At 40.9% G+C, this 17,742-nt stretch overlaps 1 protein-coding gene across 1 annotated transcript in view; it reads right to left on the bottom strand.

Annotated features, from left to right (window-relative positions):
- Positions 1 to 17,742, bottom strand: part of ATXN7L1 (ataxin 7 like 1) — a 205,065-nt gene that overhangs the window by 131,880 nt on the left and 55,443 nt on the right. The window contains 1 exon segment of the mRNA XM_030551778.1: positions 8,120 to 8,224. Coding sequence (XP_030407638.1) covers positions 8,120 to 8,224 — 105 coding nt within the window.

Raw genomic sequence — 17,742 nt, 5'->3', positions numbered from 1 at the left:
AGCTCAGCCTTCTTCCTCTGAATCACACTTCATTCAATTCTACTGTACCACCATCACTCTGCAAAATAGCTAATCTTACATGCATTCAGAATATCATCTCTTTGAAGATATAAGTAATTATTTCAAAGGGAGAAAGGATTTTATATTCTAGACTACTGTAGGGTGTCCTAGATATTTTTTTAAAAAGTGTTTCTGTAGTAAAGAGATCAAATGAAAGATTATCCCCTACGCACATCTTGAGAAAAAACAGGTATGCCAACCTTAGCTTTCATAATTAGAGAGTGACAAATCAGGTGTGCATGATCTCCCCGACCTGTCACCATACTCTTATATAATGAGAGTCTCTGCCCCTAATTAAAGGCATATGGTAAAATGACCTTGCAGATAGGAAGCACAGAATAAAATCACACCACAGAAGTAAATAATGGAGAAGACCCTCTAGGTCATCTAGTCCTTCTCTGCCAAAGCAGGATTATTCTCAGGTGTACTTACTAATATTTTGTCCTGCCTTGTTGTAATTACCTAAGTAATGGGACTTCCACCACTTCCCTGGAACCTACTTCCCAGCCTCCAAACTCACTGCTGGAAAGCTTTTCTGGATAGTCTGCCTGCCTAAATTTTGCTTTCTTAAATTTCAGTTTAACAACTCCTAAATATGCCACCATTTATTAGCCTAAACATTTCATGTTCCTCTTTGGTGTTTACAGTCTACAAATATATTTGTATTTATATATTATTTAGATTCGTACAAAAGTTAAAAGGGGCACCTATCCAGAGCTCAGCCGAGCAAAATATATTTACCATAACTCAGTCTTTCCTCAAATCAGTCCCCACAACCCCCTACAAAGTTTTGTTGCTCTTCTCTGAGCGTGTTCCAGTTAATCAATACATTTATCATAACAAACTTCTCAGTACTTCCAGGGGCAGTCACAGCCGAGGTGTAGTTATACTGAACAATTATCTTCCTACTCCACAGCATACAACTTCAGATAGCTTAACACATGTATACCTCATTTCCCCCCAGCGTTATCATCCACAGTCTTTCATTATACTGCTTTCTAAATTTCTCCCTCCAATTGAACATCTATGCTTCAATTTAGTTTCTCCTCACATGTTACTAGCTGGTTTCTCTTCCAAGTTGAGGCTAATTTTATTTTCTGCCCATCTCCCTTTAGGGATAGGGTATTCTTGCAGCTGCAGCAAAGAACTGAAGTGCACAAAAGCTGCACTCTGTCTGGGGCTATGCAACAGGCTTCCTGTGTAATCTTGGGCATGTCACCTTACCTCTCTGTCCCTCCGTTTCCGTAAAGTGCTTTGAAATCTTTGAATGGAAGGCACTATAGATCTGTAAACTATTACCATCTACAGATTTGCTAGTAGTTCCTTCTTCTAGACCACTGCTAACCCAAACCGATCCCTGCAGTACTCCACATCTCCCCAAACATGATACTTCACCATTTATCACCACACTAAGTTCCTTCAGTCAGTTTTGAATGTAAGATTTTGACATTATATCATACAATTTCCTAAATTCCAGTAATTTTATATCTACCACTTTCCCTTCACTCACTAAGTTTCTTTTATCATAAAAAAAGTCATCCAATTGGTCTGACAAGTTCGATTCTTTTTATAAACCTATTCTGCTTATTGTTCATGGCTCCACTGCCACCTGTTAAGACAGATGTTCATTTAAAAGGGAAAGACTGACTTACAGGGCTGTTATTGTTAGGATCATCATTTCATTGTTTTTGATCATTGGAATTACATTTATTTCTCTTTCATTTTCTGTTATAATCCCAGTTTTTTATTATTTAAAACTGGCTGAGAATGGGAAAGAAAAGGGGAAAGGGAGAGAAAGGTATCTAATGGAGAACTGCAAGAATCCAATCTTATTTAATAAGGGGCATATGAACAGGATTCTAGTTAATTAAAGTCATGTGGACAAACCTCTCACATGGTGGATTACTAGCTCAAAAAAATCTTCTACAAAAAGAGATGTCTAGAAAGAGAGCGCATTGAGGACATGATGCCTGCCCGCCCATCCACCCATCACCACAAGGAGTACTGTGTTGCCCCCCAAGTGTGTTCCAAGATGCCACTAAGGCCAGCATATAATAGCCAAGGTGTCAGTCTCAAACGTCTGTCTTCCATATGGTAAAATGCACTGAACTACATTACCAGTCTCACAACTAGATGACATCATTTAAAACTACTTTTTGCAGAAGCAGCCACAACTATATGCTTGCAACACTGGATATTCATGCATATAAAACGTACACAGATTAAATAGTTTTAAAAGTCTAAAGCTGGATAACTCAGTGCAATAGTACAACATACTTGTTATTCAGGACAATGGCATTCACGAATAGACACCAGGCTCAATGCCTGGATTGAAGGCACATTCTGACTGATACGATGCCACTTGCAAATGGTTTCAGAGCAAAACTGGCATGAACCTCGGTATCTGGAATACTGAAACTGAAGAGCAACTCAAGCAAAAATGTATTTCAATTATGTAGCTATATACGCTATTATGCATTTGTCAATGAAAGCCATTTTTTTGTTTCAGTTATGCTTTAGTTTCACATGCACATTCTCTCATCCAGATAGTACTTTCCTCTCCATTACTTCCACATCATGGTCTGCTGCAACCCTAACGCCTGCAACTCTGACACCCTCTGATATTTAGTTTTTGAAATTATACTAAAGAGGGAAACTAGCAGAAACACAAGACAAGAAAAAACCTTGTGAGAACACCAAGCTTCACTCTGTTTCTATGTCAGCAGTAAAAGGCAAACCCTACAGTAATAGAGACTCCTAAAGAAATCCAAAAATAGAAGAGAAAACTAAACACCTTAACTATAACTGGCCTTGCCTTTTTCACTCTCTGAACCTAACATTATAATAATGCCTTTGAACTATTTATTTGGAAACAACAGCATAGTTACTAACATTTAAAAAAAACAAAACAAAAAAACCCAAATCTTTTTACTAAGATTTTTAAATAAAAATGCAAAAGTGAGTATTTTTCATTTTTTCCACCATGTGAAAAAGAGAGGGTTCTCCCAGTCGGTCACATTACAATAATCTAAAATTACAAATTAAAAAAAAAATGCTCAAATGAATCTGCAGATTAGAAAATAAGTAATGCAAAAATACCTGATAAAATTCAGGGTTTACCTTATACAGATGTCCTACAGTTAGTGTAGAGGAGGAGTAAAGAGAAAAAAGGCAAAAAACTTACAAACCAACGCTTTGCTGGTTTTTTTCCTGCATACCTAGGACAGCCAATAATAGTGGCTTCTACGGTGATTTGTTTACCTCTTTCTCTGCCTCCTCCACACCTTTAGAGTTGTAGCTCATGACATGCAAGACCCTATGTTTCAAACTCAATTGAACAGTGTAAAGTATCCTCATACCCTTCTACTGAGGTGTTCGGTGTCTGTGAATTCAGACACAATAGAACAGGGCACACTGCTACACACTGCAATTGAACAAATTGATTCATCAAATTAGTTCCAAGGCTTTCCAGAACTCAAAATAAAGTAATATTGAAAAAGGGTAAATATTTACAATACCAGAGCAGACCAATGGCCCGTCTATTTCAATTTCCTGTTTGCCAGTGGCCAGTTTCAGATACTTCCGAGGAAAGAGTAAACCCCCACATAATGGACAATGCTGCAATGACATGCCCTTTGGAAAAGACTCTTCCTACCTCCAAGCAGGTAGTAGATGCCTTCTGTCTAATCACACGAGATTTTATAATCAATTTTATCCTAGCTAGTGTAAATGCATATTTAACATACATTCAGCCTTTTTTTGAACTACTGGCCACATGTTAATTATGCCTTGTATAAAAGAGTGCTTAAGAGTTTTAAATTTGTTTTTCATTTTCTTAGATTTTTTAAAATATATTTTATTACATGGATGACCTGGGGCTCCCAACTGCCTTTCTCTATGCCACTCATTATATATACTTCTATCACACCACCTCTTATGCATTTCTTCTCTAAACAAACGAGTCCTAATAGTTTTAGTCTCTTCTCACAAGGAAATCTTCACATTCATCTATTTATCTGTTGCCCTTCTATAGGCCTATTCTACAATATTTCATTTATATCCTTCTTGAGATGGAGGTATCCAGAATCAAGTACAGTATTCTATGTGATGGCACACTGGTAAGTTAGACAGTGATATAATATTTTCAAATAGTGTCATACCTTTTTATAATGGAGTTAAACATTTTGTTGCTTTTTTAGATCATTGCCGCACACTGAGAGGAAGTTTTTATTGAGCTATGCAGAGTGACACACAGTTCTTTTCTCATGAGTGATAACTTACTAGGACCCAAAGTGCACCATGAGTCAAATTACCCCTTTCAATGAGCATTACCTTGCACTTATCTACAGTGAATTTCACGTGCCATCATGTTGTCTAATTGCCTAGCTTTAGGTCTCTTCGGAATTCCTTGTTCTCTAGCTGACTTTTCTAAATAATTGCATCATCTGCAACTTCTGCCAACTTCACATCATTGGCTCGATGATTAATAAACTAAACACTGATATTAGTTATGGAATCTTGAGGCTTCCCGCTGTTAACCTTCCTGCATGTTTAAAAACGGCCACGTTTCCTGATATATATCTTCTGTCTCAGAGACAGTTTTTAATCTACGAAACAACTTCACCATTCATTTTGTGACTTGATTTCTTAACTTCTTGTGAGGGACCATAAACATCTCTTAAAAATCATCACAATAGGAAAAAATGAGAACATACAGAGATACTATCTGAGCACCTCAAGACAGTAAACTTTGCCTGTTACCTATCTGTAAAATGGGGATATTATTTCTCTACATCACAGGGCTATTGCAAGGATGAGAGTCATTTTAAGAAACTTACCCAAAGATACACAGGAAGTCTGTGCCAGAGATGTGAATCAACATACCCAGAGTCCCAATCTTGTGCCTTAACCATAAGACCATCCTTACTTCGTCAACTATTTTGCTGACTGTCTTAAATCATTCAAAAAGATGGGGCAAAAACTCTTTATATAAGCTATGCTGGTTTGTGTCTACTTTACAATACAAGGTGTTTTATAATTTTATTTGTTATATACCTATAACAGTACTATACCTAGTACTGAAGTAAGGTTCAAAAGTCTGTAGTTCCCAGGCATGCCTAGCACCTTTTTAAAAGAAAAGTAGCTTGGCTAACCTTCTCTCTTTGAGTATAGTACATGATTTTAATTATATATACTTTTTTTTGTTACCAGCTCAGCCGTTCCGTTCTTAAGTTCCTTCAGAATTCTGGCCTTAGCGACTTGTTGCTTTTTAAATGATCATTTTGTTCCAGCACCTTTTGTCAGCTCAGTTTCTTGCAGTCACTCATCTTTATCCACAAAGAATAGGTCTGGGTAAGTATTCAAAATTCCTCTGCAGTGACTACAGAGCAAAAAACTAATTAACTTCTCAGCAATGTCCTTAACTACAAAGGGTTTCTCTCTTTTACTCCATGGTAGTCTAGCACATCTACTGACCTGCATGGAGGCTTCCTGTTTCTGATATACTTGAAGAATTCCTTGTTGTTTGCTGATGAGCTTTGGCTATTAGCTGTTAAAATTCCCTCTTGACCCCCCTAATTTCCATTTTACAATTTACCTGTCATAGTTTACTTTCCTTGTTACTGAATTCACCATGCTGGATTTCCACGTAACAGATGCCTTTCAGACATGCATAAAATCTGGTGCATCTTGCCAGTCAATGACAAATGCCTTCCTTTTCGCTGAGAAGCATAGGCCATAGTTTCTGTTATGGTAGTATCATATGCTTAAATATCCCCTGTACTAATTCTAAGGATTTGAATGTAGCTTTTGATTTTAAAGTATTTTTGTCATTATTAGATTCCTCCCTTGTTTACTCTACTAGATTTCCTCATACAGTTTGCTGCACCCCTGTCCCTAAGGATACACATCATTTTTTCAAATATGTAACTCACATCTTGATGGGGAAACCACAGGACTCTACTACTTTCTCTGGCAAAAAATCTTCTTAATCTGGTTAGTTTTCTCCGACATGCAGGCTAACACTAGATTTATGCCATTCACACTCAATTCCTTTCAAAAACTGCTGCTGCATAATCAGGGCCGGCTCCAGTGTTTTTGCCACTCCAAGTGGCGAAGCGGAGAGAGAAAAAATAAAATAAAATAAAAAATAAAATAAAATAAAAATAAAGAGAGACAGCCGATCGGCGGCACTTCAGCGACAGCTCAATCGTGTTACTTCATTCTTCAGTGGCAATTCAGCAGCAGCTCAAACAGGAAAAGAGGGACTGAGGGACCCGCCGCCGAATTACCGTCGAAGACCCAGACGTACCGCCCCTTTCCATTGGCCGTCCCAAGCACCTGCTTCCTTTGCTGGTGCCTGGAGCTGGCCCTGTGCATAATTCTGTTGAAACTTCAGTGATCAGATGGAGAAATCAGATTATTGATTTTGGGGGGGATATTTTGTTTCTGACAGGGATTATGTACATTTGCTTAATAGAAAGATGGCCATCTTTCATATTTACTTCAGGTCAACATGTCATGGCTGAAGGCCAGCATGTATCATGCATTCCACAGCAAATAATTTTTAATTATCCTTGTGTGGCAATTCTGCAGCATACTCAATTGTTTGTTCTGCATCAAGCCTTTATTAACACACTGATAAAGTGTTTACAGTTAATGTATCCATGTTATCAGTGACCATGTGTGTAGACGTCTGTTTACCTTGGGAAAATAAAAATATAATGCAGGCTGGAGGCTACCGGGGGGGGGGGGGGGGGGGTTTCGTTCAAGAAAAATTACTAGTTACAACCCTGGAATTGGTCCTTTAAAAATAATTACGTTTGTGACCTATGCGTCTAGGTTTTGAATTTTCATGAAGTTGGTATTGGAGCCTCAAGATACTCATGATTTCAGATCTTGTCCTTTCCACAAGATACTCAATGCGGCATTCATTTATTATGCTTTGTTTCACAATTCTAAGTACCTACCATGCAGATCTGTGGCACCTAACTGCCTGCAACATGACTTCAGTTGCTTCCAGTTGGTCTTACACAGATGGATTTCTGCAGTTAACTTTTAGTAAGTGCTCCTCCAAAGTGGAGGTAGTATTTTTACATTTCCTGTTCTACAGATCTGCTGCAGAATTCCACTTACTGAATCGTTTCCTGCATACAAGACTGATCAATACACAGGATCTATGAACTCTGACTGGGTTATCTTCAGTTTTGCTTTCTGATGCATTTTCACCTATCCCTCCTTCAGTACTAGCTACTTTTCATTGTTCTGCAATCCTCTCTCAAACACTAACTTGATTAAGTTGAAGTTTTCAGAGGAAAATGTACGAAACTTTCAGGAATTCATATAAAGCTCATCAGTTTAGTGTCCTGGCCAATCCCGGCCACACCCTGCCACTCCCTTTTATTTGTATAAATGAAAACAATGGACAAATAATAAACTATGAGACTAGAACTTGGGGTGAAGATTTGCAGAAAATGCCCAAAAGCAGCTTGCTGGAGCGAAATAAAAAATGCTTTTTCAGCAAAATGAGCTCTGATTTCAGATATCAAAATAAGGATACATTTTGTAATCTTATCATTAGCAGGTTAATTTAGAAAAAGTATTTGCACATTTCTACAACTCCTGGTATTATTAAAGCTTTTGTTGTATACAAGCAACCTGCAACAGATCAACCTTCATTTCAAACTTCCTAAATATAAATCCTTGAGACCTTTTCTTCTGTGTTCTGGTTACAAGTGACCCCACTGCCCAACTTTGACAGAGACCTTTTCAAGGTTACATCAAAATAGTTTTGGTCTAGTTAGTATCTAGTTACAGGTATTATCTAATTTGTTATAATAGGTTCAATCTGAGAAGTTTAGCTTCTGGGATAATTATTTTAACTTTCCCTATAAGAAACTCATAGCTGCTTTCAGGCATTTGTGACACTCTGCACTGAAAACAGTCATGATGACAAGAGGATTACCTTTGCAATGCCTCTGTCATGATTGTACGCCATGATTCTTATGAGAACCATACACTGATCTGGCACTGTAATCCAGGAATGAAAATAATCACTTACCGCAGTGCGACTGGAAAACCTGTGGCTTGACTACCTGATTGCAGATATTGCACACTACTAGATAGAAATCGTCATGAGCTGGATAATGGCCAAATAAGTGCATATCTGTGGGAAAGTTAAAAAATATATACAAGTATTAGAAGTTATGCGTTAAGAGTATATTTAAAAGAAATTAAAGATACTATAGGATTACTAATATTATACTTGTAAAAACAAAAACTATGTAATATTCTCTGTAAGGACAGTGTTGGTGGTATGTTATCAAAATAGATCTTTGCCAGCTCTTATTTCTATGATCCTTTATTTAAGCTGTGGACAGAACATCTTATTCTGACAATCAGAATACAAGAAGCAGCACCCCTGTCTAAATACTTAATGGAAATAAATATAATACTCAACAACGCACTCAAGAACACGTTGTAAGGAACAGTCCTGCACTGGGAAAGGACTCACAAAATGAAATATTTATAGGTCTTTCCCATCTCTAATTTCTGTTATTATTTCAGCAAACAAGGAGCATGAGTTCTACAGCAGCTAATGACTTAAGAGCTTGGCTCTCTGTAGACTATTAGTAGATTCTGCTTTTTAAGAATTAGAGAGAGGTCTCAGGAGCCAAGGATCTCCAAAACAGCATTCTCCATTGACCAACTGGGAAACTCCATTAAATCTATCAGTGTTAGGTAAATAAGGCCTTTTGTTTTCAGTTTTACTGAAAAATTCCCAGCTTTGACAAAAGCTACTATTTTTACCCATTTTCACCCAAATCTGCACTGCTCAAGTACACAAAAATATTGATTATGTTAAGACAATCCAAAACATTACATTAGGTAGACATGGTTATGTTAATAATAAATTAGTCTAAGTGTAAAGGCGAGGCTGTCAGTTAAAAGTAAGCAAATGTACTGGAAGAGATACACACATGCACATGTAGGTGTACATACAGTTAATGAGCAGTCCATGAAATAAATCACAGCATTAAATTACCTAATACTCTTAGTTTTTTCTATTTGCGGCTTTTTTCTTTCCTCTCCCACCCCCAACACTAACCTCAATATTTACCCAGAGAACTGTGCACCTATTTTCAAAAAATTTTGTAACAGACACTGATAACATTCTGAAGTTTAAAAAAAAACAACTGAAAATGAAAGGCCTCGTAGGTAGGTAATGGTAGATTCTTTTGGTCAAACAATAAATGCACTGCTGGACTGTCAAATGCCTCTCTGAGTATCAACAATGTCAACTGTGGTCCATGCTACTCCTCAGCACAGATCCATGACTTATTCAAAGATGTCACATGATGGTGCCTTAGTACTACGTACTGCATCTGAAAGATCTACTCAAAAGCTTGTAAATGCTGCTTCTAATACGGGTTCCTTAAAAGGTAGCTTTCAATTCAGCACTGTTTTGCCATTTAAATGACAAACTCCATTTACTTAAACTAAAATTAAATATTAAAAAAAACAAAAAAACCCTAGTGCAGGACCATCACAAAAATTAAATGGCTCGGAAACACTCAAAATACCAGCAGAGAATGATAAACAGATGAATGTTTAACTATCAATTCTCTAATATATGTGACTTCTCTGCAAGTCTTATAACTTATGTTCATTCAAACAAGTAGCTTTTTCAGTGGGTGACTATATTACCAAAGTTGTTTTATTGTTTCTTGATAATGGTAGTGCCAGAATGGTATGTTTTCATTAAAAATTGTGTCATGTTCTGCACTGCCCTGTGGGATAGCCCACAGTTCGATGCCTAGGACTAATATCACTCTTCAGGCTGAAAAAGCTGGGAGCAAGTGTTTTCAGTCTCTCAGGGCTTGTCTACATCACAAAGTTGCAGCGCTGGTGAGGGGGTTACAGCGCTGCAACTTAGGAGGTGTACACATCTGCAGGGCATCACCAGCGCTGCAACACCCTGTTTGCAGCGCTGGCCGTACTCCCGTTTTGTCTCGGGTGTAGAGGATCCAGCGCTGGTAATCAAGTGTAGACACTTACCAGCGCTTTTCTTGACCTCCGTGGAATAAGCAGGTATCCCAGCATACCTGAGGATACCTCTCTGGTAATCAAGCAGGTCTCCTTCCCTGCGGTTTGCTCCGGTGTTCTCCGAAAACCCCCCCCCCAAGCGGGTCTCCTTCCCCGCGGTTTGCAGGGGGGTTTGGGGAACGCGAGAGCAAACCGCGGGGAAGCAGGTCTCCTTCCCCGCGGTTTGCTCTCGCATTCCCCGAACCCCCCTGCAAGCAGGTCTCCTTCCCCGTGGTGTGCTCTCGCGTTCCCCGAACCCCCGTGCAAGCAGATCTCCTTCCCCGCGGTTTGCTCTTGCGTTCCCCGAACCCCCCTGCAAGCAGGTCTCCTTCCCCGCGGTTTGCTCTCGCGTTCCCCGAACCCCCTCCCCGCAAGCAGGTCTCCTTCCCCGCGGTTTGCTCTCGCGTTCCCCGAACCCCCTCCCCGCAAGCAGGTCTCCTTCCCCGCGGTTTGCTCTTGCGTTCCCCGAACCCCCGTGCAAGCAGGTCTCCTTCCCCGCGGTTTGCAGGGGGGTTCGGGGAACGCGAGAGCAAACCGCGGGGAAGGAGACCTGCTTGCACGGGGCTCGGGGAACGCGAGAGCAAACCGCGGGGAAGGAGATCTGCTTGCAGGGGGGTTCGGGGAACACTGGAGCAACCCAGGGAAGGAGACCTGCTTCCCTGCGGTTTGCTCTCGCGTTCCCCGAACCCCCCTTGAAGCCGCCCAACAGCGCTGCAGTGTGGCCACATCTAACACCACTTGCAGTGCTGGTTGCTGTAAGTGTGGCCACTCTGCAGAGCTGGCCCTATACAGCTGTACTAATACAGCTGTAACAACCAGCGCTGCAAAATTGTAGATGAAGACATACCCTCAGAGAGCAAGGGATGGGGAAGAGCAGAGTCTCTCCATGATTCAATAAAGGAGCAGTGTTCTGATTCAGCTATGGTTGGCCAGAACCAGGCCCCTCTCAAGAAGAGATACTAAAGGCCAGGATGTGGAGGAAAGCAAAAGTCCCAATCTATACTGCTATTACAGAGTCACGAGTTCTGGTTACAACATGGTCAAAGATTATAGTTCAGATGAAATCTAACGTGGCCCCTTAACCATGCTAAAGCCTTATACTTTCCAAGGTTTTAGCCTTGTTACTGGGACATAGTTAGACCCTGTCCACACTATAAATAAACCATGTTGTGATTTAACCCCCTAACTAGTTACAGTTTTAGTGCAGATGGGAGCAACATTGCATACTAAACCTTGTTCCTCTTCACAGCTATTTGTTTTACTGGTTGATCAAAGAACAATTTGGCAGGCCATTTTATTTTAATCTCACATCTAATACGGTTATATAATTTTAAGAACCCCGGAGACCATTCCTTCTGCTTTAGCTTGGAGGTTGAAGTTATTGATCTTAAAAACACTTTACATTGCAGTACAGATATAGCAATGCTAAAGCCAGGGTTTTGCTACTGGTGCTCCATTCGTAGACTCACACTGTCAAAACCTTGTAACTCCATGATAAGGATTCCCTCCCTCACCAGTCTGAAACTTAGCACAAGCTCTCAGCTCAAGAATCATCCATTGCATTAAATTTATGAAATGTTTCAGCCTCGTTATAAAGTTTATAAGAGTTTGGGGGAAAAAAATTTATTCTTACTCTTGCATCGCCTCTCCAAGCTCATCATTGGAAGCAAGCTCCCAACACACCAGGATATACTAATTCAAAGCAGCACCAGACCCTGCCAGAGCAACTGATTTAAAACCTGCAGACATATCTCCACTGCTACAACAATCAACATCCTCCACAACACAGCGTTCAAACTCCATATGTCCTTCACATGCCTATCACAACATGTGGTGTACCTCATCCATTGCACTAAATGCCCGAATAGCAAGTATGAGGGTGAAACCAGACAGTCACTAAGCTCTCAAGTGAACTCACACATGAAAACGATAAAAGAAAATCATCATCTGTGAGTGAACACTTTCCAAAAAGCAGTCACTCTATATCTGACCTACCAGTCCTTATCCTCAAAGTCTGAGAGCCGGAGAGCTTCAATGCATAACTTTGCTAGACATTAAAAATCATGGACTGAATAGAGGCACTGGATTTATGGCCTATTACAACAATCTATAACCCACTAATAACCTCCTCCCCGCCTCCTTTCCCCCTTATGTCTGGAGTGGTGTTAATGGACCACTTCACCTTGCATGATCCCTTGAAATGTATGTTAACTACTTGTGCTAAACACACTATTCCATCTTGTATTGAGCTGTGATACTCTGAGTTTCCCAGACCTGAAGAAGAGCTCTATTTAAGGTCGAAAGCTTGTGTGTCTCACCAACAGAAGAAGTTGGTCCAATAAAAGATTTTACCTCATCCACCCTGCCTCTCTAATATCCTGGGACCAATACGGCTACAACAACACTAAATACTTTAAAAAACAGACACAGAGAGAGAGAGAGACTTATCACTTGGCAAATAAGAAGGTATAAATAATATTTAAGAGTTACATTTTGTCACTGTTCTAAATTCTTTAAGCTTTTTTAAGCCTCAGAATACATCCCTTATACTAGGCCTTCAAAACTTGCCCAGTTCTGGGACCTATGTTAGTAGAAGTCCAGCTGTGAGAAATTACTAAAAAACATAAGGAGTTAATACTCCAAGAGTCTATCCAAGTACATGATAGAATTGGAAACCAGGACAGGTCACAGTATCAGACAAGCAATTGCATCTCCACCACACACAATATTGGGGAGGCAAAGTGGGGAATGAGGGGACTATTAATAGTACATTGCACCAACAGCAGTTTTTGTAGTACTGAGACGGAAAAAGTGGAGAAAAGGGTGAAATGAGTTGCACAGGAAGTGCAGAAGAAAGAGACAGAAAAGTCTTATGCCTCCTATGGCACCAAAGGGGGGAATGTGCTTGAGAAACATTGAATGTTTTCAGTGTTGGTATAGCTGAGTTGGTCCCAGAATATTAGAGAGACAGAGTGGATGAGGTGATATCTTTTATTGGACCAGTTTCTGTTGGTGAGAGAGACATGTTTTTGAGCTTACATAGAGCTCTTTTTCAGGTCTGGGAAAGGCACTCAAAGTGTATGAGGTCCAATAGAAGATACCACCTCACCCACTTTGTGTCTCAAACATTTTTAAACACAGAGGCAGCTTGCATAGTTTGGTGGTCTAGTGTGAACAGGAATTTTCTTTTTTCAACTTAAATAACCACGTTTGACATAAATAACCATGTGTGAGGGACAACAGGTCTTGACCTCTGGTCCACTGGGCTCTTAGAGGCTAGTAAATTCCAATTTGCTATCCAGTGACCTGTTAGCAGATGCCAGAACAGAAGCTGAACTCTGACAGAGGACTCCAGGCATGGAATCTGATTGGCAGAATGCTGGCAGTCCTGACTGATTCACAACTTCTTTATAAACCCAGCACAGGAACAGGAAGTTGACCATGCAACTGGGATCTCCCTGCATCAGGCTGTTTCCCCTTCAATACCTGCTCCTTCTACTTGCTACTGATCTTCTGGTAACCTGACTGACTGTCTCCTGACACCTGACTCTTGATTTTATCCTCTGATTTGCCTAGAATTCTGACCTCCTGGTATCTGACCTAGCCTGATTCATGACTCTTGTTTTGACAATGAGGTCAGACCACCCATGCCCCGATAGTGACACCATGATTGCCAAAAATCAATCTATTTCTTTGATGGATAAATGCACTTGGCCATTGTCTTTGTCTGGAACAAGACTGCAGACTTCCATTTCCTTCTGGCAGCTCATTGGCCAAGCTTGCAAAAGCCTTACACTCAACTCAATGACAATAACTTTTGAACACAGCATCTAATCAATTCCAAAGGTTCGGAGAAAGTTCTTGGCATCAGTGGCCAGAACTCTATTGACTTCTGAGAAAAACTGGAAAACTGAGATGGGAAAAATGGGGGCTAACTGGAGCCCCATGTCATCTTGTTAGCAAAGACCCAGCTTCAAGCACTTCAACAGTCCTCTGTAGACCTAACAGCTGGCTGATGGCCCCTCAGCATAACAATACCCCATCTCCTCTCTGCCTGTCCTCCCACTGGAGTTCATCATGTTGACACCCAGAATGATGTCTCAGACAAAAATAATAAAAAATAAAATAAAATAAAATAAATAAAATAATAATAATGGAGGGAAAGGGGTCAGGGAACATGGGGAATGGGGGCATGCACACCAAGCTCCTAGTGGGGGACGAGACAGGACTGGAGGACCCTGATATGGGGAGGAGGAGGAGGAAGGGGGCCACGCAGAGTCTCTTGCATAGAAGGAAGGTATGAAAGGGGGTGCACAGAGAGCCCCTGTCATGAAGGGAAATGGCAGAGGGTGGAATGGGCACAGACAGAACCCCCAGCTGGGGGGGGATTGGGGTACCCTGGTAGGGGAGGAGGCAGACATGGGGGTCACAGAGAACCCCTGGTATGGAGGAGATCAGGAGTCACAGTGAGTCTCTCAAAAAGAGGAGGATGGCACACAGGGAGCTTGTGGGGGAAATGGAGGGAGACAAGGAGCCACTGGTACGTGCAATCAGCTCAGCCTACACAAGCTATGAAGTGCACAACTCTCTAGCGTGTATGCTCTTAGCAGCCAATGAGCAGGTTGGGAGTCTTTCAATGAATGCAGTGTCATCCATTTTCATACCAGAGTTCACAGCCTTCGAATGGGAGGTCTTCAATTGTTGTCTGAACTTCCTTTGAGATGCCTGAAGACTAGCCAGGATGCTCTCCTCCTGGCAATAGAAATTGCCAGGGATCTTACTATGGTATTGGAGGCATCTAGAGTGGCCTGAAAGGATGATCTGGCTACCAGCTGCCCCTCAAATTACTGATTATTGGATGTACTTCCAACTGTGGCTTGACCGGTGCCTAAGAGATACTCAGTGCCACCACAGTGGTGGTAGCCAGCATCATAGTGGAGACGTTCAGCACCTAAGATAGCAATGATGACTCTAGCTCAGTTTATACCTAGAGATCTGCTTCCACAGCACCCAATTCGGGCCATTAAGTCCACATAGACTAAGATTGGTGAGGCAGTTTAAATCTCTTTTGCTTGGGTCTGTGGAAGGGGATCTACCCCTATATTTCCCAGAGGAGTATGGCTCCTTTCTAGCACTAGCCAAAGCTTTTCTCAGGGTAGGGGCGTCATTTCAGATTGGGGGGGGGGGGCGAGGGCGGCAACTTGAACTGTGATTCCGGAGGCTATTTAAGCACTTGAAAACTCTAGTTTTTTGGAAGCTAACTTAGCAATTAACTGACAGGAGCCCTGTATCTAATTCCTTTATTTAAAAAAATATTAATAAATATTAGACCCACTCAACTTGAACAACATGTTCTGACATCTTATGCCAAGTCACTTAAGGGATACCGGTTGGCTTTAAAATTTTAATGTATATTCTTACTTTATTACTAACTCTGTGGAGAGAGAGACCCCGTCAGGACCCCTGGGTTCTATCCCAGTTCTGGGAGTTGAGCGGGGTCTACGGGTTACAGCGGGGAGCAGATATATATGGGTTCTATATAAGAACATCAGAATGGCCATACTGGGTAAGACCAGTGGTCCATCTAACCCAGTATCCTGTCTTCCAACAGTGGCCAATGCCAGGTGCTCCGGGGGAATGAACAGAACGGGTAATCATCAAATTGCCCTGTTGCCCACTCCCAGTTTCTGACAAACAGAGGCGAGGGACATGCAGAACATGGTGTTGGATCCCTGCCCACCCTGGCTAATAGCCATTTCTGGACCTATCCTCTATGAACTTATCTAGTTCTTATTGGAACCCTGTTATAGTTTTGGCCTTCACAACATCCCCTAGCAAAGAGTTCCACATGTTGACTGTGAAGAAAAACATTTTTCTGTTTTAAATCTGATGCCTATTAATTTCACTTGATGACCCCCTAATTCTTGTGTTATGTGAAGGAGAAAATAACACTTCCTTATTCAATTTTTTCACACCATTCATGACTCAATTTTTCCACACCTTGGTCATCTCTTTTCCAAGGTGAAAAGTCCCAGTCTTTCTAATCTCTCCTCATACAGAAGGTGCTCTATATCTCTAATCATTTCTGTTGCCCTTCTCTGTACCTTTTCCAAATCTAATATATCTTTTTGAGATGGGGTGACCAAATCTGCACACACTTTTCAATATGTTGGCACACCATGAATTTATATAGAGCAATATAATATTTTTCTCTTATTATCTATCCCTTTCCTAATGATTTCCAATATTCTGTTAGCTTTTTTAATTGCCACTGCATATCGAGCAGATGTTTTCAGAGAACTATCCACAATGACTCCAAGATCTCTTTGTTGATGGGTTCAGCATGGGGCATGGGTCACTTGCTGGAAGATTCTCTGCAGCTTGAGGTCTTCAAACCACAATTTGAGGACTTCAGTAACTCAGACATAGGTTAAGGGGTTGTTATAGAAGTGGATGGGTGAGACTGTATGGCCTGCATTGTGCAGGAGGTCAGACTAGATGATCATAATGGTCCCTTCTGACCTTAAAGTCTATGAGCTAATTTAGACCCCATCATTTTGTATGTATAGTTGGGATTATATTTTGCCAAATGCATTACTTTGCATTATCAACACTGAATTTCTTCTGTCATTGTGTTGCCCAGTCACCCAGTTTTGTGAGATCCCTTTGTAACTCTTCGCAGTCTGCTTTGGACTTAATTATCTTGAGTAATTTTGTATCATCTGCAAATTTTACCACCTCACTGTGTACACCTTTTCCCAGATCATTTATAAATATAAATGAGGATAGGATGAGTAAACCTCCCCTACAAAATGGGGGGGTGGGGCTAGAGCCTTCCACTGACCCCCCCCCCGCCCCAAATTGCACCCCTGACTCAGGAATCTAACTGCCCAATCACATCTGCAACCAGGGCTATCACAGATGACACACTTGGGAGCTAGCTGTTGATCTGGGGCTCAGGGCACTTCTGAACTCAGATTGAGCTGGTACAGGAAGGTCTTGCTTGCCTAGGTCCAAGGCAAGCCACAAAGAGCTATCCAAAAGTCTGAGGTCAGCCTCTCAAGCTTTCTGGTTCTTTTAGAAAAGACCTACAGATGGAACATTTATTGCGGATATGCCCCAGCTTAGGAGCGGGAGAGGTAAAAGAGAAAGAAAATTACTTATTTCCTGTAATTCCCCGTGGCCTATGGCTTTCCTAAGGTAGATCTGCTCCCTGCCCCCAACCCTACTTTTAAGAGTTTAGAGAGAGCACCTGAAATACAGCCACTCCTTCAGAAAGAAAAAATGGGGAATCAAGTCTGCTAACTATTCTGAAAACATGGATAGGCTTAACCAACCAAAGAACCAGAGCAATCACCTTGCTAAACTTATCTAACCAGTTGTACCTAAATCAGTCCAGCTCAAAACTTAATTAAAACAATAGCACAAACATTTGTCACAATATATTTTCAGACATCTTAAGGAGAACAAAACTCTTTGCACAAATTTTAACTCAAGAAATACAAACGTCTATAAAATTGCCTCCACTGTCAAACTCAAAAACAAGCATATTTTGATAAACATTTCTTGTTACAAATATGGTAAACCTTTCACATACTA

Source organism: Gopherus evgoodei, chromosome 1, assembly GCF_007399415.2.
Source record: "Gopherus evgoodei ecotype Sinaloan lineage chromosome 1, rGopEvg1_v1.p, whole genome shotgun sequence".
In the NCBI taxonomy this organism is placed as follows: Eukaryota; Metazoa; Chordata; order Testudines; family Testudinidae; genus Gopherus; species Gopherus evgoodei.
Note: the sequence above shows the minus strand (reverse complement) of the source record. Positions and strands in the feature narration are given on the sequence as shown.